The 22620-nt window shown below is 40.3% G+C and overlaps 1 protein-coding gene across 3 annotated transcripts in view; it reads right to left on the bottom strand.

Annotated features, from left to right (window-relative positions):
• The window catches only part of PTPN21 (protein tyrosine phosphatase non-receptor type 21), a 139362-nt gene extending 122475 nt beyond the window's left edge, over window positions 1-16887 (bottom strand). The window contains exons 1-2 of one of the 3 annotated variants that reach the window (XM_077123262.1): window positions 16551-16887; window positions 12173-12553 (exon numbers count right to left, since the gene is read on the bottom strand). In XM_077123262.1, the coding sequence (XP_076979377.1) occupies window positions 12173-12352 (180 nt within the window). In that variant the 5' untranslated portion in view covers window positions 12353-12553; window positions 16551-16887. The other 2 variants (XM_077123264.1, XM_077123263.1) reach the window with 2 other exon arrangements.
• Between the last annotated feature and the right edge of the window lie 5733 nt (window positions 16888-22620).

Consider the following 22620-nt stretch of genomic DNA (forward strand, 5'->3'; position numbering starts at 1 on the left):
CTTTTTAAGACCCATTGGTCAATTTGCTAACTTAGCGTTAAATCAGACTGTGGAGCATGTTCATGTGGGCAAAAAATATGGTGATATTCTTTGAGGGATTTTTGTGGTCAGAGGAGAAAATGTGGTCCTACTAAAAGAAATAGACTCGGAAAAGGAAGGTGGCACACCCCTCCAGCAAGTGTCTATCGAAGAAATCCTAAAAGAACAGAGGGTGGAACAGTAGACCAAGATGGAAGCAGAGAAGCTGAAAGTTCAGGCTCTCAAGGATTGAGGTCTCTCCATTCCTTGGGTTGATACTCTGGATGAATACTGAGTCTTTTGCTCTGGGCCATTGCTCTGGGATGCAAAGGCCGTCACTGAAATGAAAGCAACATCCTAGTAACCTCACACATTTACAGAGACTACGGAGTTTTGAAAAGTCATTTTATTTTTAATTATTTCACATATGCAACATGAAGAAATGGCTGGTTTTCTTTGTATTTTTTTCTCTTTAAATAACAAATCATTGTTTAAAGAAATGGTAACATGGACTGCTTTCTCATATCATTGTGCAGCCAACTCTTCTTCTCCCAAACTAGACTGTATAGGTGGTGTTCTTTCATTTACCTATAAATAAAATATAAATCTCAAAAAAAAAGAATGCCCCCAGTTGGTATTTTCTGAGATCTGAAGTGGAGGGCCATTGACCAGAAGCATTTCTAGGGGGAGGAAAAAGAGCATTTTTCAGAGGCAAATTATTTTGTTACAAATATGAACAGCCCAAATGTCCACCAACAAATGAATGGATAAACAAACTGTGGCATATACATATGATTGAATATTACACAGCTGTAAGACAGAATAAAGTCATGACATGTGCATGAACCTTGAGGACATTATTTTGCACAAAATTAGCCAGAAACAAAAGAACAAATCCTACATGGTCTCACTAATATGAACTAACAATAATGACTGAATTCTGAGAGTTAAAGTTGAAACAAACATTATCAAGAGATAGAAAGAGAATAGAGATTGAGCATTTAATACTGAAGGAGTATACAATGTTGAACATGATTGATTGTAAAGACCAAAAAATGGATAGCACAATACTATCTGCTGGTAGCACAATACCATAAGTATAACGAACAAAGCTGAGAGTAAGTATTATTGAAAAAGGAAGGCTAGGATCATGTATGACATCAGAAGGAAAGACAGAATAAAAACTGAGACTGTATAACTTAGCAAAACTTAGAGTGGACAATGATAGTGATAAAATGTTACAATATAAGAAAGTTTTTACATGAGGGAAAACAAATGAATGTCAACATTGCAGGGTGTTGAAAATGGTTTGATATATGTAAAAATTATAATCAATGTAAGCTAGAGTCTATAGTCAACAATAATATTGTAATATGCTTTCATTATTTGTTACAAAGGCAATATGCCAAAGCTAAATGTCAGTAAGATAGGGACATAAGGGAGGGGTATAGGAACTTGATGTTGTTTCTCCTTTATATTATTATTTTTAAATTCTTCTTTTTTTTCTTTGCAAAAGAAACAGAAATGTTCTAATGTAGATTGTGGTGGTGAATGCGTAACTACACAATTATACCAGGAACCATCGATTGTTTACTTAGGATGGTGTTTTAGCTTGCTAAAGCTGCCAGAATGCAATATACCAGAAATGGAATAATTTTTAAAAGGGGAAATTTATTTAGTTGCAAGTTGACAGTTCTAAGGCTGTGAAAACATCCAAAGTGAGGTATCCAGAGAAAGATACCTTGATTCAAGAAAGGCCAGTGGGTCCAGAACACCTCCTTCAGCTGAAAAGGGACATGACGACATCTGCTAGCTTTCTCTTCTGGCTTCTCATTTCATAAGGATTCCCCAGGGGTGTTCTCCTTCTGCATCTTCAAAGATCTCTGGCTATGTGGACTCTGTTAGTTCTGAGTTTTCCAAAATGGTTCCCTCTTAAAAGGCTCCAGTTAGCATCCTGAATGGGTGGTGACCCATCTCTGTGTAAAACACCTAATCAAAAGTTACCACCTACAATTGGGTGGGACACATCTCTATGGAAACAATAAAAAAGACCCCACCCAGCAATACTGAATGAAGGGCTTAATACTAATCCAATCATCTTCTTTAAAACTCTGCTCAGCACTGCATGCTGGGGGCTTGATTAGATTATCTCTACTGAGATATGACTTGCCCAATCGTGCGTATTAACTTTTGAATAGAGGGAGATATGACTCCACCCACTCCACATGGGCCTTGATTAGTTTACTGGAAGTTTTTAAAAAGAGGAAGCATTTTGGAGAAAGCTTCAGAACAACTGAGCCACAGAGAACCATGAGAGTCCAGGCACGAGAGATCTTTGGAGATGAAGAAGGAATACACCCCTGGGGGAGCTTCATGAAACAAGAAGCCTGGAGAGAAAGCTAGCAGATATCGCCATGTTTGCCATGTGCCTTTCCAGATGAGAGAGAAACTTTGAATATCATCAGCCTTCTGGAACCAAGGTATCTTTCCATGGATGCCTTAGACTGGATATTTCTATAGCCTTGCTTTAATATGGACATTATCACAGTCTTAGAAAACTGTAAAACAGCAACTTATTAAATTTGTCTTTTTAAAAGCCATTCCATTTCTGGAATATTGCATTCTTGCAGCTAGCAAACTGGAACAGGTATATACTTGGAAGAACTGAAAGCAGTGACACAAATGGATATTTGTACACTGGTATTTGTGACAGTAGTATTCACAATTTGCAATGGCTAGAAGTGACCTATGGGTACATCAATTGATGAACATAAGAATGAACTGTGATATATGCATACGACAGAATATTGAATAGCTGCAAGAAAGGAGTTATGAGGCACACAATTAGGTGAAAGAACCTTGAAGACATTATGTTGTGTAAATTCAGCCAGAAACAAGTAGACAAATAGTGGAAGCCCTCACTACAGTGTACAAACTCTGAGAATTGAATTCGAGAGCACAGGTTATCAGGGGACAGAATGTGGGCAGAGATTGGGCAATGATTAAATAGTACAGAATGTTCAATAAGGTTTATTGTAAAGGTTCCAATATAAGTTCTTACAGCAGCCACATGTATTTTGAGTTTTAACTTCATTCTAAATTCTGAGATACTGAGCTCTTTATGTATAACCTGGTCATTCCCTGGAACTTTGGGTATCTATGTGACACCTGAGACTCAGAGCTAGAGTTCAGTAGCTCTGAAAATCAGTATTACCCCATACAGCAACAGCTAAATAAGCTGAAAAACAGATCAGACTTCAGTTAGATATATGAATGAAGCTGATCTGGTTAGGACTAAGGTAAAGCAGAATACACAGTAAAGGTTGATACTGACTATATTTTAAAACTTCAACTTCTGTGGGAGGCCAAAGAAAGAAAGTTTATTTGGTACAAAATTTTATGTTCTGTAGCACTCTAGCTAACTTAACCAGTACGGTCAGTTTATTCAAACAACATAATTACATGGAACCTTGAATAGGGAATGAGATCTTATTTTGACTGATGAATGTAATACCTTGATATATCCCTGAGTAATTTGGACAGAAAATAAAGTTATTCGCTCCTTGAGGGACTGGAGAAAGATGTGGAAATACTAAACTCTCCACCAGGGGAATTCCTGGTATTCTCTCAAGAATTAGGGACTCCCAATTTAATAAGCCAAGCTGTCAATCTTGGGGCTTGCCCTTATGAAACTTATTCCTGCAAGGGAGAAGATAAGCCTACTTATAATTATGACTTAGAGTCACCCCTAGAGAATCCCTTTCATTGCTCAGATGGCCTCTCTCTCTAAGCCAACTCTGAAAATAAACTTACTAACCTACCCTTCTACATGGGACATGACTCCCAGGAGTGTAAATCTCCCTTGCAATGTAGGACATGACTCCCAGAGATAAGTCTGGCCCTGGCATTGTGGGATGAGAAAGTCTTCTTGACCAAAAGGGAGAAAAACAAATGAAACAAAATAAAGTTTCAGTGGCTAAGAGAATTCAAATAGAGTTAAGAGGTCATACTAGAGGTTATTCTTATGCATTACATAGATATTCCTTTTTAGTTTCTAGTATATTAGAATAGCTAGAAGGAAGTACCTGAAACTGCTGAACTGCAATTCAGTAGCCTCGAATCTTAACAATGATCATATAACAACACAGATTTTACGATATGATCATGTGATTGTGAAAACCCTGTGACTGATACTACTTTTTCCAGTGTATGGTCAGATGAGTAAGAAAATAAAGACAAAATAGACAAGTAAATAACAGGGGGGAATAAGGGATATGGGATGTTTTGGGTGTTCATTTTTATTTTTATTTTATCTTATTTTTTTTTAATGAAAATGCTCTAAAACTGATTGTGGTGGCAAATGTACAACTATGATGATACTGTGAGCCATGGATTGTATACTTTGGATGATTACATGGTATGTAAATATATCTCAATAAAATTACATTAAAAAATATATGAAGGTCCTGAATTGCTTACACATATTCCATCCTCCCAGCACTTACACTTTGGGGAAAGACTGAGCAGGAAAGATTCTCTTATACTGAAAGAAGAGGAAAGACTGCAAAATCCCAGAGGTCTCTGAGCCCATGCATGGATACAAGGGTCCATGAACCTCCAGATATTGTATGCAAAATTCTGTGCTTTCATCGGATTCTGAAAGAGTCCATGACCCCATGAGTTTAAAAGTCAACGTTCAAGCAAAATCTGACAGATACAAACTCAAATTCTGACTCTTCTGCTTATTAGCCGTGTGACAGAGAGCAATTCATCTAGCCATGCAGAACTCTAGTTTCCCTACTTTAAAATGGAAAAGATAATGCTAACTCATTGTGAGTATTAAATGAAATAATGCATGTTATGCTTTCAGCACAATGAATGTTCATCCACCCAAATGACAGCAGGAAGTCATTAAAGCTTCTGCTATGATTACAGAGAATGGAATCTGAAACCATACACTAAGGACAATGACAGAACTAAGAGAAAAATCCCCAAAATGCTGTCATTTTCCCCATGTTTGCCATTTTATAACTCAACTCATACTCCTCCTCCCAGTATGAATAAATCCATGCTTAATTCCATATGGTCATAAGACTGATGGTGAGTGAGATTGAAAGGTATTCCTTAAATGAAAAATCTAATGCTGGAAGAAAAAACCAACTCACAATTTATTAGACATCAAATTATGTTGACTACTCCATTTCTTCAAATAGACAAATTTCCAAATTCTGTAATAACCTGTGTGATAATGCATTAAATTTTAAAACACAAAATATATCCATATTAATGCTTGTTCTTCCTAGACTTAAATATAGGGCCAATTCTTAAGCCAAATGAGAAAAGTAATAGAAAATTTTAAAATCAAGAAAAATCTTTGAGCATTTATAATCAATTTTGGACTTTGGAGAACTTTTTTATCTGGGTGGGGAGACCAATCTAGTATTCCAGTTTGCCTCAAATGGCCCAACAGAGCTAACTGAAAATATTTACTGATCCTTGTCTACATCTCCTACCAATGAGAAATATCTTATCTGTTTTATAACATACATACCTGAATAAATAACCAGTGAGTCCAAAAGGTTAAAAAAAAAAAAGTTTTCAGTTATACTTTTTTCTTCCACATATTTCAGCTATTTTTAAAGACCAAATGAAAACAGCTAGTACAAAAGGAAATGAGCTTGAAATTCTTGAGGTCTACTCAGATAGCAGTCAAGATAAGGTCAGTAGATGTTTGGAATACCTAAAACACTAATCTCAAATTCAAGGATCTAATGGCCAAGAACACTTTCTAAAGTTGTGCTTGAGAGCAATGTTTTGCATAATATGTTTGATTACTCTCTATCCCAATAAATACCTTAGTCAAAAAATTTCCCCATCTGCCAGAGGACATTATAAGAACAATCTGTTTAAAGTTCAGCAAGGAGGCTGACACTCTCTTGATACAGCAATCTTATCTCAGAGAGTAACTAAAACTAGATCATTTTCTAAGTATTTCAGAAGAAGCCCCGAAGTGAGGAAGAAGTAAGTCTAAAGAAAAACTTTATACCAGTATATGATGTACTTTTATACCAGTATATAATGCTTTGTAAATGTCCAATTATTCCCAAGATCTAAGGTCATCTGGCAAATTAACGCTAAACTGAACTGCTGCTATATATGCACATCAATCTAAATTCAAACCAAGACTTTTAATTTTTCAAGTAGACAGTGATTCAGCAACAATGTACTATGAACCAATTAGACGCAAGGGACTATTCCAGGCACTGGCCACACAACAGTAAACAAAACAGATAGTGAGAAGCTTACATTCTAAAGAACAGAACTTGACACAGTGTGTGATGTACATCAAATACAATTGAAATAACATTTTATGGAGATCTTTGATAACCACAACAGGGTAACCAAAGATCCAAAGCCTATGAGGAAGAAGAGAGAGGGGAAAGAGAGGAGAGAGAAGAGAGGAGAGAGAGGAGAGGGAGGAGACAGAGAGAGAGAGAAACAGATAGAAAGAAAGAAAGGGGAGCCACAGTAAGAACTAAATTTTGCCAGATTTTTCACCTTATTTAACAAAATGCTTCGGAGGTAATTTGAGGGTGGCTCAATATTTATTTCAACCTCAAAAATTATAGTTACATATCTAGGCTACATCCAGAGACAAAATGAGCATTCTCCTCCTCCACAAAACTCAGAAATAGCTGAAATAAAATTGTCTTTTAAGATTTAAGTTATACAACATGTAAATGGCCACTAAACATGTGAAAAGATGCTCAATAACATTAGCCATTAAGGAAATACAAATCAAAATCAGCAGATAACACTTCATACCTACTAAGATGGGTAGAATTAAAGAAATGGAAAATAAGTATTGATGAGGTTGCAGAGAAAACGCAACCTTCATGAATTGCTGGTGGGAATGCAAAATGTGCATCTGCTGTGGAAAAGAGTTACATGGTTCCTGAAAAAGTTAAACATCGAATTACCATTTGAGTATGAACTTAGGTCTATAATCCATTTAGGCCTATAATCCCCAAAACTGAAAACAGACTCAAACAGATATTTGCACCAATGCTCATAGCAGTATCATTCACAATAGTCAAAAGGAAGAAACAACCCAGTGTGCATTAACAGATTAATAAACAAAACATGTATATAGAAATTACTCAACCATAAAAGGGAATGATGTCTGATACATTCTACTACATGGATGAACCCTGAAAATATTATGTTAAGTGAAATAGGCGAAACACAAAAAGACAAATATTGTTTGATTCCACTTATATGGAATAGCTAGAATAGGCAAATTCACAGAGAAAGAGGAGAGAGTGGAAGCAAATGTGGTAAAACATTAATAATTGGTTAACCTAGATGAACGTTATGCATGGTCACTGTTATTCTCAACTTTTCTGCAATTTTGAAATTTTTCAAAATAAAAAATTGGGGAAAACAAAAAGCCAAAAAAAAAAATTGAATAAGGACCTTAAAATAAAGGAAGGGAGAGTGTACAAGAAATAGCAATTTGCAATGAATCTAAGATTCAAGACTGTATCATAAAAATGTGATCATAAAATGTAATAAGATTGAAAAAGACAGGCTTTTTCTTGAAAAAATGAGCTTTAAAGAAAAAAGACAATATAAACCTTACTGTAAGATGTTACCAAATTATTACTTTTAAATCTAGAGTTTGGCTAGGGGCAGGAGGGAAGAAACAAGTTACGAGAAGTAAAAACCTACTGAAGTTCTAGCTTTTTGAAGGCAGTGGAGCAGTGACACAGTACAAATTAATTTCAACTGGCATGGAAATAGAAGTTCAAAACTGACTGCTAAATTACATTCATATACTAAAATTTTAAGAGTTCAGTAACATTGATCTCTATACTTGTTTGTACTATAAGACAATTTCATAAACATGTATGTATTCTTTCAGTAAGTGAAAGAAACAAATTTTACAAATATAAAAAGAAATGAAATTAATCTGAAGAAAGGTCCATCAGTCACCAAAACATGGCAATGGAAGTCACAAATAATAATAATAACAGTAAGGAAGACTAATATTTATTGCATTTCCTAAATATTAGGTCCTGTTAAATAAACATTTTTTCATGCATTCAATCCCCACAGCCACAATCAAGTAGATACTATTAGCCCCAATTTACAGAAGAGAAACTGGTGGATTTGGGAAATAAGATAATTTACCCAAGGTCACACACCTGATAAGTGGAGGAGCTGGGATTCAGACCCAGGTTTTTCTGACTCCACTAGCCAATACCTTAACTACTATCTGTTAAACAGTCTTGTCAAGTGACAGCGCTGCTGCCTCCTAAGCACTTTCCAGAGGAAAGGGTGCCTGGCTGCAATGGAATTAGCCTGGTCCTGGAGGCAGGATTATACCCCTTATGGAGATAAGGTTTTCAGAGCCAACTCTCCTTCTCTGATTCTGTGTTCACCAAGCAACTTCTGGTTTGGTTTGCCTCCCATGTGACCTGCCTACAGGGAAGAGAATGCCCTGGCCAGAGGGCACACGTTCTTGGTGCCCTTGACGGTTCCATATCTCATTGTAAATTACTACCCTTGCATCCTGGTTTTCACACATCATTCTTAGTGAACTGGATAACAAAAGTCATCCTCCCCAAGATCACAGATTTGTAAGCCTGCCAGCCTGACATGGGGACTCAAGACTTTTGAATCCATCAAGGTGATACAGCCCCATGGGAGAGGCCATCTCCAGCGGACACCTCTTGTCTCACAACATGTACTTTCTTGTCTGAAGAGAAAGCTTTCTAATTCCACCTTAAAGGCCACAAAGACTTTCACAGCCTCTCTTGAAAAACTATTGTGAAACTCAAGAGAATGCTATGCAGAGAATTTCAACAGCTCTGAGCAGCTGTGGCTGTAACGAACAGCAATATTTCCCTAAGAAGATAAACATTTGTTAATTTTTAAAAATCATTTTCCATAGCTCAAATATAGTGAATTTAGAAACAACAATCTAAATTAATGAAATTGGATAATAAGTATACTAACCCTTTTTTAAAATTTCCTAATGTATTATTAAATATCTCAGACATTCAAAAAAGATATGAAGAAAAAAAATACCATACACCCACAACATAGCTTAAGAATTAAAATCTACCAAGATAGTTGAAGTCCCTAGGCATAGTATACTATAATGGAATTCTTGTATAACACTGATAATTGTCATAGTAGAAGTGAAATGGTATTCAATTAAGCAAACAGTGTAAAGACTTTTTTCCAATTTAAGTTTGAGCAGTAGCAAAGCTCATCAGCCAAATCTACATGCCACAGGAATTCTGAGTTTGCTTGGTGGGAAACAGTGCAAGAAGATATCAGCCTATCAATACCTCTTGGTATGAATCACACACACTATATGGACACAAATTAAGAACAGGTGTTGCCCCATTCAGATTATTTTTGAACAATCATTTGGTAAGATTAGGCCTGGGACTTAAGCCATTTATTTACATGCTGCAGAGCAGAGCTTCTGGAGCTATCAAAGGAAAAGTTTGCTATACAAATTAACTTTCTGACTATAACTATTGTTAAATGATGGAAATGGGAGAACAGGTGAGAATTCTACTGCTGAGCTACCCTTGCACCCCCCTGAGACTACTTTTTAACACAAGAGACCTTACTTTAAGAGGGAAGTTTGTAGGTTTCTCACCTGCCATGCAGGTTTGATTCCTGGCCTGTGCACTTTCCGGCTCCCCCCCCACATCCCTCCCATAAAAAAATCAATAAATGGTACTGCAATAATAGGATACTCAAGTGGAAAAATAATGAAATGTGATTTCCACCATACAGCATACCAAAAAAAAAGTAACCTCAGTATACCCACAGCTGTATAAAGTTGCTTATTCCTTGAGACTGATAACCTCCAACAAAGGATGGCAATTTCTTTGGACTTCTTAACTAACAGAGAAGCTAACAACTTCTGTGGGTTCAACCTGTATCTAATGAGCACATTTCACTCATGGAACTCTGAATAAAAAGACAAATAAACCATAGTTCTTCAAGAAGCTAATGGTCTAGAAGCATAACAAAGTAATGTAAAGGGAAAAGAAACCAAAATAGGGGGAAAAGGAAAAACAGATACAGGGAGCATAGAAGATGGAATAAACTAAGTAAGCAAAATGGGTCACTGAGGCACTCTCATGGAGTACTTTCTCCTTCTTGGGCTGCTCCATCTTGGTTTCAGTTTCCTTCCAAAGCTCTCCTGCCTCTACTCAAACCGGAGAGATCTGCTAGGTCCTCTTTTCAGGTCCTTTTTTTCCCCTTGGATAGCTTCATACCCCTTCTGCTTTGATTATGGACATACAATGATGATTTCTAAATCTCTTCTGTCCAGCCTGGATCTCTCACCTGAGCTCCATCATACACACAATATCAATCTATTTGTTCAACATCTCTAAGTAGCATTTCAAACTCAGTATCTCCAAAACTGAACTCACCACAAGACTCTCCTTGCACCCTTCAAACCTGCTTCTCCTCTTATGGTCCCCACCATCTACAGGAGACCAGAGTATCAACCTGGACCTTTTGGTAGTCCTACTTCCAACGTTTCGTAGGTAGGTCCTGAATATTTCCAGATTCTACCAACTTCTCTCCATCCTCATCCAAATCCAGGTGGCGACTATCTGCACTAGAACCACTCCTCTTTAATCATTCTGCAGAGGGCTGTTACATTGCAAAACAATCACACCACACCCCCATTTAAAATCCTTCACTAGGGCGGCCCATGGTGGCCCAGTGGCAGAGCTCTCGCCTGCCATACTGGAGACCCAGGTTCGTTTCCCGGTGCCGGCCCATGCAAAAAAAAAAAAAAAAAAAAATCCTTCACTAGTTTCCTCACTACCTTCAGGATAAGTGCAAAACCTTTAACAAAAGCCCTGCCTGCATCATGTGGCCCTTTCTCTCAGCCTTCCATCTCACCATTTCTAGCTTCAGGCATTTCACCTGCTTTCACATCTTTGGCCTCTGCTTGTGCAGTTCCCCTTGCTAGAAGCCTCTTCAGTCCTCTGATCAGACGTCCCTCCCACTTCTTTCAGGTCCCAGCTCAGACATCACTTGCCCTGGGAAGCTTTCTCTTTGCTCCCCCTCCCTATCATCTGTAACACCGTCTACCTCCCCTAAAATAGCATATATCATTCCTGTTTTCTTGTTACTATCAACACCAGGGTAAATTCCTAGTATGGACCTGGCACTTAACAGTTTTCAATGCTGAAGGATCATATGATTGGATGGTCACCAGGGGCAGAGTTTGTCTATTCCTGACTTCTTATGAAGTCCAACATCAGTGAGATTTCCAGTTAAGAATATAACGTGGACATTTAAATGAAACAACTGGGTTTCTCCATATTTTTTTACCCCAGAACTAGGCAGCCAAAGGCAGGGTGAGCCCTAGGTTTAATTATAGTGCTTTTCTTCACAGAGGTCTTACTCAGCATTTTAAATTTAAGACATTATCCAGATACTTGAACACTCACAATCTTCTTATTGACTGGATTTTGAGACTGTTCAGAGAAAACCTGCCTGTGATTACCATAACAGGTTAGTATGACCTTATGATTTGACCTTCACTTTCAATCATACAACCACTCTAAGGGTTAGGTATCACTCTTATCCCCATGGTTCTGATGAAGGAAATGGGGCTTCGAGAAGTCAGAAAACTCTTCCAAAGTCACACCTTATAGGTGAGTAACCCAGAATTCAAGCTCAGGTGGTATGTCTCTAGAACCTTGGCCTGGCCTACGATAGGTTTGTTGAATGAACGAAGTAAGTAAAGTGTACTAGGTCAAGATGCCCCATCTGGGGTTACAGAAGAAAAAAGTGAACTTAGAAAATCCAAATCCATTCATATTTGATTATGGATTATATCTTGTGGCAACATATTTACATTTTCAAAAACTCAGGTGTTGCTAATTCTCTATGGGGGCACCCCAAGGACAGACCATCTTACTCTGTATCTATTTCCTCATTCATGGAGAAGGTCGTTTACAAGCTCAACTCAGATATAATGCCATGGACATGTTTTGAGTGTCCAACAGGGTACACACATAGCTACTAGCAGGTGTGTTAAAGTAGCTGGCAAGTATGGCACTAAGCCAGGCCAGAGGCCTGCTGCCCCTTTGCAGCTTACCTCCCGCAGCTCTAGCCTTTGGGCCACAGCCTCCAGGCTCTCCTGCCCAGTGCTCTCCACCGACAGCGTGAACTCCACAAACTCATTGTTGAGCAGCTGGATCCGGGCAACCAGGCAACTTTTGCTGGACACCGTGTAGCGCCGGGTGCGTTTCAGTTTCAATCCAAATGGTAGTGGCATCTTCTTCTCCCTTCAAGAGTCGAGGGGCAAGGAGGGAAAAGCAACCCCACCAATCCAGCGGTGGTTGACAGTGGAGGAAGGGATCCTTCGCAGGCCGGATGAGTGTTGTCCAGTCTCCAGCTGCTCACCCAGCAGCAGCTGCCGCCATTAAAAAGCAATTGAGTTTCCAAAGGCCAGGTGAAGGGAGCATCCACTCCAGTGCTAAGGAAAGAGGAACGCAGGTTACAAGGACAATCTGGCAACCTTGGACTTCGCTTTTCAAAATATGAATCAACAGATTCTAAAGGAAAAGCTTCCCCTGTCCTCTGGAAAAAGAAAGCACTGAACAGGATCTGGGAGCAAGGGACAAGTTTAACCTAAGAGCTGAGAGTCAGCCTCCACCTCTCACTTTATCCTACAGTCATAGATCATCGGACTTAAATGAGATAATATCCGGCGCTAGTACAACTCCATATTTAGTAGCTATCATTAGTGCCCTATCATTTGAGACCTTCCTTTTTTGGATAAAGTTTTGCTTTTTCATGGATAATTCTTTCTGCCTGCCTCCCCCTTCCCCTCATACTCCAGATGTCAGGGTTCTTTGGTCCTCAAGTGAGAGAATTGCACAACATCTCCAAAATGAGTTCGTTTCATGACCTAGTTTCATTAAGCAAATCGGAGGAATAATCCCCCCCTCCTGACATATGGCAGCTATGAGATTCAAGAGGTGAAGCCAAAATGCTTATCAAGCATTTGTAGAACTCTTTCTGGTTTATAAATATTTACATCATAAAATCAATTTATTTATAAGAAACCCTTCAAGACCCTGCGAACGCTTGGTATCTGATTGCCACCAGCACTCTGGCGGTTCTGAGAAGCGTGGCCCCGCTCCTCTCCAGATCCGGTTGCCCAAAGAGGCGGTGAGCCTTCACCTAAGCCCGGCCCAGAAGAGGAGGCGGACGAAGCTTCAAACGCCATCCTGGAATAACCAGGTGCAGTTAGAGCTCCGTAAGCCCATAAGCCCCAGGTGGCCACCGAGAACGAGAGCTCGGACTCCGGCTCCTCCGGCTTCCACCCCGCCCCCCCCCCCTACCGGAAGAAGAGTCCGCGTTGCCCGGCCAACGGGCCACCTCCGAGGCCCGGAACTCGCCGCCCGCGGCCGCGTTTCCGGACGGACTCACTAGGGAAGGACCGGCCCCCCTACTCCCGGAGGGAAAATTTAAAGGGCCCAACTCCAGCCCCACTAGCGGCAGAGGTTGGGCGGGGCTTGGTTGATTTCTGATTTGGAGTCGTAGGATCCCAAAATACGCAACCTGCAATGTTTTTAACCACACCTATTGATAGTAACTCCTGAGCCGAGGCAAACTTGGATCGACTGACATCTAGGAAATTTTGTACTGGGATTTCCCCCCCCTTAACGAGTGGACAAAATCCTGGATATTTCCAGAGTCCGGTGACAGCCCCCACACTCCCTCTTCCTCTGCGCAGAGGCTGCCCGCAAGGAGAAATCGTCCAGCAATCCACTCAGAGTGGGGCTGCCTGGAGTGGGACAGGATCGGCCAGGCGATCCCCAACCCTCTCATCTGACAGACACGGAACCCAAGCCTCAAAAGGAGAGCGGTTTTCTCAGCTTCACACAGGGACAAGCTAAGCTGGCAGTCGACCCCAGGTCCCTCACCCCTAGTGCTTTTACTATTTCTCGCTTTCCCGACTGCGTCTTAGCCTCAGAAGTGATGCCACTCAAGACTGGAGGATGGCAATACTAGAGAAATAGGATTTAAGCTATTACACTAGGTTTTGGCGAACTTAACAAACTGAAAATTCCAGTCCACAAATGAGTACTGCCTGCCTGAATACAAGGCAGTTCAGAAGACATTGTGAGAAATCAAAGACGAATTCCAAACAGTCTCTCTCCTTAAGGAGATTACGAGGATGCTATAATTACACTCAGAGTTCTCTAATCAGGAACCGACCACGGTTTTCTCCCTGTCTGCTGTTTTTGTTGTTGTCGTTGTGCTTTTCTAGCGCTAGTTATCCTCGGATAGCCAGAAAAATAAAAGTTAAACAGTATAGAGGAAGGCCAGAGGAAACAAAAATGGAACCACTTAAAACAGTGTTAACTAAGAGCATTTACTAAGAGCATTTTCTAACTGCCTTCTGTAGCTTACTAAAAGTACTATACTATTGAAGGAAACAAAGTAATTCTATAAAGATAGTTTCCACCTGCAGTTTTTCAAAACTCTTTGCTGTTTGTTTTAGAGGTATAAACTAGAAATAATTAGAGCAAAATGAGAAATAAAAATCAGGAAAAGACAGCCGTTGATAGCTTTTAATTGGAAAATTACCTAAGTCAGCAGTGTTTGTGTAAATTTAAAAGATTAGGTATGTTTAACATACTACGTATACTAAATACCCTTTCAGAAGATGAAGTAGTGGATTTCAATTTTATATACAAATCATGGTAACTGGAAACAGGACAGACTAAGTCGTATAGATGAACAAGATATTGCATATAGCAGAGGAAAGAGAAATATTTGTACTACGAGTTCAGATTTGGTAGTCTTTTCACTACAAAGATAGAACTAAGCCTTGAAGGCAGTAGACACTACACTACATAACTTAATAAACTTAAGCTCTGATTAAGCAAACTTTCATTTGTCCCTGAGATTTGAAATGTTTTTCAGCATCAGGGATAATGAGAAGTCAAAGTTTTTGCTATTGAGTTTTTTTTATTTTGGAAGATGTTATAACGTAACTTAAAAAGTTGATGTATGTGTTTATAGGGAGCATTTTTTTTCACAAGATACATCCATGAGTATGGCTTGCTTTTTACATATTTATATGAAACCCATTGTGTTGAAATAGTGTTATACTGAATGAAATTTTTGAAAAATTATCACTGATTTATTGATCTTAATTTTCAATCATGGACAATATTTGCTTTCAAGTGATATCATAAGACTATGAATGTTTGAAAGTAGTATCAAAATCAAGAATAGCAGAAGTTTAAGGTGATCAGGCTTTTTGTCCGTGTTAGGTGTAAAATAATATGCAATAATTAGAAAAGCAGTTGGGTATAAAGTTATAATTTATCTAACTACTAAAGTAAACAGATAATTCCTAAATAATAGGTTTTTGAAGAAAAGTCTAGGAGATACTTTGTTTCTTTACAAAACTTTTCAGTTATGTACTAAAGACAGCAGAAACACATTAAATTCTGCTTCAGTAAAAGCTTTCAAAAGGCAGTCTGAGCTATTTGTAAGTCCTTATAATTTATGCACTTCACAACCCCTTCCAAAAGTTTCTCAAATACACGTTAACCTGGAATCTTGTAGCATTTTCCCCCTTGCTTCTATTGCCCTCACCATATGTCAGTTTGCCAAAGTTGCTCCAAAATAAAATAATCACTACAGGAAGAAAGTATATGATACTTTCAGGCTATCTGAATCTATACATTAGGGTATACGGGTGGTTCAGTGGTAGAAAGCTCTCCTGCCATGCCGAAGATCCCATTCCCGGCGCATGCACCCTCCCCCCCAAAATAAAATAAAAATAAATCTATATATTAAATGAAACATGTTTCTCATGGACAAATAAGATATCTGGGTAAAGACAGTGGAGAATGAAATACCTTAGAAACAAAACGTAAATATTTCCAGAGTAAAATTACTACCATATCCTAATACTGTCACATGGAGCACACGAGTGTTTTGAATGTGTTTGCGACCATACGCTATTATCATAAGGCTTTCTCAGCAAAAAGGAAAATAGTACGAGCTTGCCAAGAGCAGTCAATCTAATCGGGATTTGCAGAAATCACAAGTCGGAATTTGCAGACCCAAGAATTCTTTTTTCTAAATTAAACACTCATTACTCCCAAAACAAAACAAGACGTCACCAAAACAGTCCTTCCCTCCGCCCCCTCTCGCCAAAGTTATGTGGTCAATTTCACACTTTCAGATCCCGAGAAGCACAAATTATGTCTGACTTTTACATATCTGATCCAGAATTAAGCCGCCAACAATTAGCTGAGGCGGTCAAAATAAAATTACTCAAATATATCAAAGAGAACCTGGAAAAGGAAGACTTTTCTCTTTGTTACGTGTCTGCCATCTGTCGGATCCACGAGACCCATCCTCCAGGACTTCAGGGCTGACCAGTGCGCTCGGGGGTCCCTGCGTACGGACACAGCCCGCCCGCCGGGGCCCCGCGCCCTCACCTGCTCCCGCTCCCGCATCCTCGGGGCCGCGCGCGGGTTCAGCGGCCCGCCTCCCCGGGCCCAGTCGCGCGGCCGCTGCAGCCTCGTCCGCACGCCAGCCCGCGCCGTGGCGCGCTCATGGGGCTCGCATTCCTCACTTCCTGTCTCCAAAAAGTCGGCCCGTAGACCATTCCCCTGGACAGTTAGCCCGCGGCGACGGCGAGAGGCTAGGCTGGGAGGTGGGGCCAGCGGCTGGGGGGCGCGGTGCAAAGAAACCGGGCGGGGGCGCGGGCGGCAGGAAAACGGACTGACAGACGGACACTGGACACGCGGCCGGGACAGCGGAGCGGGCCGGGGCCAGGCGTTCCTCCCCCTGGGCCCGGCGGGTGGACGGATCCGGGGCGGCGGCGGCGGTGACCTCAGAGAATTGGAATGCGGGCGGCTGGGCGCGGGCGAGGCGCGGACAGCTGCGCCCGGCCGCCGGGGAGGGGGCGCGCCGCTTCTTTTTTTAATCATATGACCACTTATTTAAAGAGTTTCCAAATAAAGCGAGGCTTTTAATAAAGCGAGGGGAGGGGGGTATTATTTCGGTTCCAGGTAAAGGGGTTTTTATTCGGTGGTCTGTAAAATGCTTTTATTGCAAGAGTAATTCGTTTACTCTTGTACATTTCTGAAGAGAATACAAATGTATTTCTTCCTTTCATGTTTCCTTTTAAGGATATACTGTATAAAACTGGACACCGATCAATACTGGGTTGGGAAGGGAAAAAAAAAAGATATATTAGTATGCTTCAAATAACCTGTAGTGCCCCAAAAAAGAATTGTTTGAAGATTCCATTTAAGACGCACACACTATGAGCACTTTACGTATGTGCAATATAGAGTAAAGCTAATAGGGCTGGAGACTCCACTTCAAACTACCTGGGTTCAAATCCCAGCTCCAACGCTTATCACCTGGGTGACATTGTGCAAATTTTTTAACCTTTCTGTTCCTGTTTACTATCCTGTTAAACGGTGATAATAGTAATCACTACCCAAAAACTTCTGTAAAACATATGTGAAGTGTTTCATTCAATTCCGGTTCATTTTAGCGACGTTTATTACAGAGTATTAGTATATTTTTACTGTTTTGAAGCATTTAAACTGAGAAGTTAAACTGTGACCTTAACGCGGTTAAAATCACGTGATCTTCCTTGACAAGTGATTTAAGAGATTGAAGCAGAGAAGCTTTTAATGCATGCAAATTCTAATTTCAATGATTTGTTTAATGCAGTTACTTCTGGAAAATTTTTAATGTTTCATTTTATTTAAATCCCATTTTCTTCAACAAGTAACACACTTACTGAGTACTTACCATCCATAAAATACGTTCCCTGCCCACAAAGAACTTTTGGCCTAGTGGCTCCTAAACATAACCACACACCACAAGGCCTGAGCAGTAAACCCTTCTACAAAGGTGTGAGTGCTAGCATAGAAAAATGTAGGGCAGGATTCAGCTTGGGTTTTGTAGATAGAGGCAAACAAGATAACATGTTTCTAATGAAAAAAAAAAAGATTATTTTTGTCATGATGCGCCAACTGGACATTAGGAGGGTTTCAAATTGTGTGTGAGGAAAAAAAGAGAAATGAAAATGAGTCATTTTTCTCCCAAGCTACAAATATTGAAATTATGTGTGACCTTTCTCCCTTCTTATTTCCAGCTTGCCATCAAGACCTGATATTTCTTCCTTTGAAAAGTCTCATGAATTCTTTCTTTCCTTTGCATAACCTCTTGTACATTGTAATCCAAACCCTCATTTTACGTACAGATTACTGTAACAAGCTATCCCCTGGTCTTCTTGCACCTGGTTTCCTTTCTCTCCTCTTTCCATGCTAATATTAGGATTACCTCTCCATCAGGTCCTTTCTAAACTGGCCTTAGCCTCTCTGATCACTTTTAGTTCTCTCTTCTCCCCACCGTGCACTCTCTGCGCCCGTTAAGCATCTTCTGCACGCCTTCTACTTATCTCAGCCTCTTTCCAAAGCTCAGCTCAAGGCTCAATGCTTCCAAGACAACTTTCTAGCCACCCCATTCCACACTGATCTCCACACTTGGCAAGAATTTACAAAATTGTTTCACGAAGCTTCTTTTATATCTCTTAGAATTCCTAGGACAGTGCTGGGCAGAGAGCAGGCACTAAATAAAAACTTGTTAATTGAATCAGGAAGAAAATAAAAGAATTTTAAAAATAGAAAATGAGTGTAAAACCCAAGCCATGTTAAGACAACCAAGTTGAACTTCCTCCGTTACCAGCAACAGATGTCATTTGCTGGCCAAGTATTTAAGCTGTTTTCCCTCTACCATGTTAATCTGGCAGCAATGTCACTTGAACAACCCCATCAAAGTGTTAGACATGAAATTATTATTGGCTTATGTTTTGGATTTAAGGAATTTGGATAATTTCTATGGCTCAATCCCAAAAGATACAAAAGAGCATAAGTGAAAAGTTTCATTCTCTCCCTGCCTGCTTGACACTTAGCTCCCCTCCTAGGTGTAGCCAGTATTGACATATTCCTATATACCCTTCAAGAGATAGATATTCTGAACTTATATAAGCAATTGCATATATGTATATTTAACCTCCTCTTGTTACCCCGAAAGGGGCATATTATACATGGTTTTTCACGTGACTGTTGCCTATTAAAATAAACAAATAAATAAATTTAAAGAAAAAAAAGAAAGGCCTGCCCATAAAAACATGCTCAGTAATAGGGAAGAAAATTGTCTTTGGTAGTGCATTCACAGATATTTCTTTAGGAGATAAGATGTTAATCTGCCTTGATAGCTTGGTGAATACTTAATTAGGAATCTTAGCCACTACCTAGATGAAACCAGCTATATAAATTATCATCCTCTGCAAGAATTTAAGTTGTACAAATATCCCAACCCTCAGAGAAAAATGGTCCCTGGGGTGGGGATGGGGGTTAATAGGAGCCCAAACTAGGAAATTAGAATCACTTTTGACCTCTGAATCCTCACCACACACTGCCAACAGCACTCAACCCTGGATCAGGGGTCTTCTCTTCAGTTCCAAAAGAGAATTTAGGGGACAAATTCCCCTGGACATCAGGTAAATGGTGTTGGCAGTATATTTGTTCAAATGAATAAGAGAATGGGGAAAATATGTCAGCCTCAATAGCAAAAATGACTGCTCTGTACTTCCCAACACTTTGGGCTTTTTGATTCAAGAACAGATTTGCCATGTGATAGTCACTATTGAAAAAATGTGTACATTCACCCATCATTGACTGGAAGCCAGATGAAGCAAGAAAGAAAGTGAAAACGTATGCCTTGTCTTCAAAGACTCACCGTGTGAACAACAGGGGAATCTATGACTCTGGTAGGGCTGGAAGTATATTCTAAGTGGAATGCTGATGCAGGAGAGAGGGATTAGCTTCCCTGGCTAATCACTGCCATCACCTTCTGGCTGAGACCTCAAGGACAAGTGAAAGTTTGCTGAGCTTTCAAGGAAAAGAACATTCCCTCCCTCACCCCCTCCCCCTCTAACCCTGAGATCCCACTCCCCACAAAGGCTTGAAACAACATGAATCAACTGGAATGGGGGCTCCTGGCTCCATGGAGATGGGTTTGGTAATCAGACCTCTCTAACTTTTAAGCCAGTGCTCATTCCAATTATCTTCTTTCCTTTGGAAGACAGCCCAGAGCTGCCTTCAGTGAGGCTCACTGAAAGCTGGTCCTCATACTGCCTCCTAGAGCAACATGTGTCATCTCTTCTGGACCTGAGAGCCCTTCCATGCTGGATAAGCATTCCTGTGGTCCAACTTGGTCTTTTTCAAGCTAAATACTCCAATCCCCTTAATGGTTTCTCTCAGGGTATCGTCATGACCACCTTCCCGAAAGTGTACTGTGGTTTGTGACGCTGCCTCTTACAGGGAAGCCCCTCAAACAGTGATCGTCACTTCTTGTGTTGGCCACATTCTTTCATTCTCTAGAAAATATGAGAGTATTTTCTTTTGCTATTCTCTAGATATTAACCAAGACGTTTGAATTTATTAATAGCAAAATGACATTTTCATTCTAACTATAAAATGGTGGGTAAAGAAATAGAAATGTTTTGCCTTTCTTTTGCTATTGAATTGTGAGTGTCTTGACAGCAGGAACTTGATCTTACTCATCTTTATGCTCTGGCTTATAGCAACACATCTGGTTCAGTGTTATCATTTAATCTTTAATTAACAAACATTGTACTGTAATAAGCCAGACAGAAATGCTTCATAACTATTCATGTATTTATTCCTCATAGTAACCCTATGAAGGAGAAACTAGTATCATACCCACATCACAGATGAGGAAACTGAGGCACAGGGAGGCCAAGCTACTTGTATAAGGCCTCAGAGTGGCAGAACAGTGAATCAAACCCAGTCTGGCTCCTCTATCCCTGTTCTCACATACTCTGCTGTCTCTTATCAATGTTGAATGAGTGCATGATCATCGGATTTATCCATGAGGAATGCTTTTGTAATTTAGGCCTTTAATTTAATTTATTCTACAATTATTTAATAGTACCTACTAGGTGTCTAGCATCCGGAAAGAAGTTTTTAATAAATACAAAGAACAATAATGAGTTTCTAATTTTGTTAGGGAGGAAATGTGCACACACACAGATTAAGTTAACATTAAAACAGTTTATTGAGTGGGCCATAGCGGCTCAGTAGGCAGAGTTCTTGCCATGTCAGAGACCCTAGTTCGATTTCCGGTGCCTGCCCATGCGAAAAAAAAAAAAAAAAGAAAATGCGTATATTAAGCATCATACTACCGGTTCCCACCTAGATGCTATAGGAATTCAGAAGAAAGAACTATGAGAGACTATGAAGGGACCATGTGGCAGACAGACCCTAGGTGGCCCCAAGAAACTGGCCTCTTTATAATTCTTCCCCTTGAGTGACTCGCTTCTAGCCAGTAGAATGTGGCAAAGGTGAAAGGGTTTTGCAGATGTTAGTAATGTCCTAAACCAGTTGATTTGGGGTCAGGTTCTGAGTGGGTCTGACTTAATCAGTGAAAAGCCCTTAAAAGAGGGGGGCCTCTCTCTACGCTGAGAAATTCCCTCAGCTTAAGTGATCAGCTGTATTGGGGAAGCCCACATGATGAGGACCCCAGTCATCTTTAGGACCAAACGTGGTTTCTAGATGGCAGCCAACAAAAAGCCAGGTCCATCACAGAACCCTAAGCAAATGAATTCTGCCAACTTGAAGAAGATTGGAAGATTCTTACTCAGTCAAGACTCCAGATAAGAATGCAGCCTGCTGACATGGTGATATTCCCTGAGAGATCCCGAACAGAGGACTCAGCTAAGCTGTGCTCAGACTCCTGACCCATGAAAACCATGAGAAAAAAAATGTGTTGTTTTAAGCTACTAAATTCGTGGTATTTGTTATGCAGTGGTGAGGAACTAATACGGACCACTCTCAGGAATTGGTGGATATGGGGTAGAAAGGAGACCTTTTCTCTAGGTCTTGTTCCAAGATTTTGTGGTCGTTGACGGGAAAAATTAAGCTGCTATTTATAGAAACAGGGAGGCTAGGAGTAGAAACTAATCTGGGAGCAGAGAGAGAGGAGGATGAAGGTTGAGTTTTGATTGAATTTGGAGAAAACGCAAAAAACGCAAATGACTGCAGTCAGCTGGATCTCATCTGGAAACAGGGTCTTTGCAGAGGTAATTAGTTCAGATGAACCTCCACGTTTAAATATCTGGACCAATAATGTGGTAATAGTAAGTGGAGGCTGGATTCTAATTTAGCTCTCACATCAAAGCCTGGGATCTTTCCTTTGAAAAAGTGGGGGCTGGAAAAGGATAGAGTGAACCGATTCCCCAGGAGCGCCGAGAGACCAAGAAGTCCAGGCTATCCCTACACCTCAGTCCTTTCCGAGGCCAGCAGAGGGCGCCCAAGCGCAGGCGCAGGCGCAGGCAGCACAGGCAGCACAGGCAGCACAGGCAGCACAGGCAGCACAGGCTGCAGATTGCGCAGGCGCAGGCGCGCTCGTCCCCGTTCGAACACGCACGCGCGCGCGCGCCGGGCTGGCGGGGCGGGG

The sequence above is a fragment of the Tamandua tetradactyla genome, chromosome 12 (genome assembly GCF_023851605.1).
Source record: "Tamandua tetradactyla isolate mTamTet1 chromosome 12, mTamTet1.pri, whole genome shotgun sequence".
NCBI classification, from domain to species: Eukaryota; Metazoa; Chordata; class Mammalia; order Pilosa; family Myrmecophagidae; genus Tamandua; species Tamandua tetradactyla.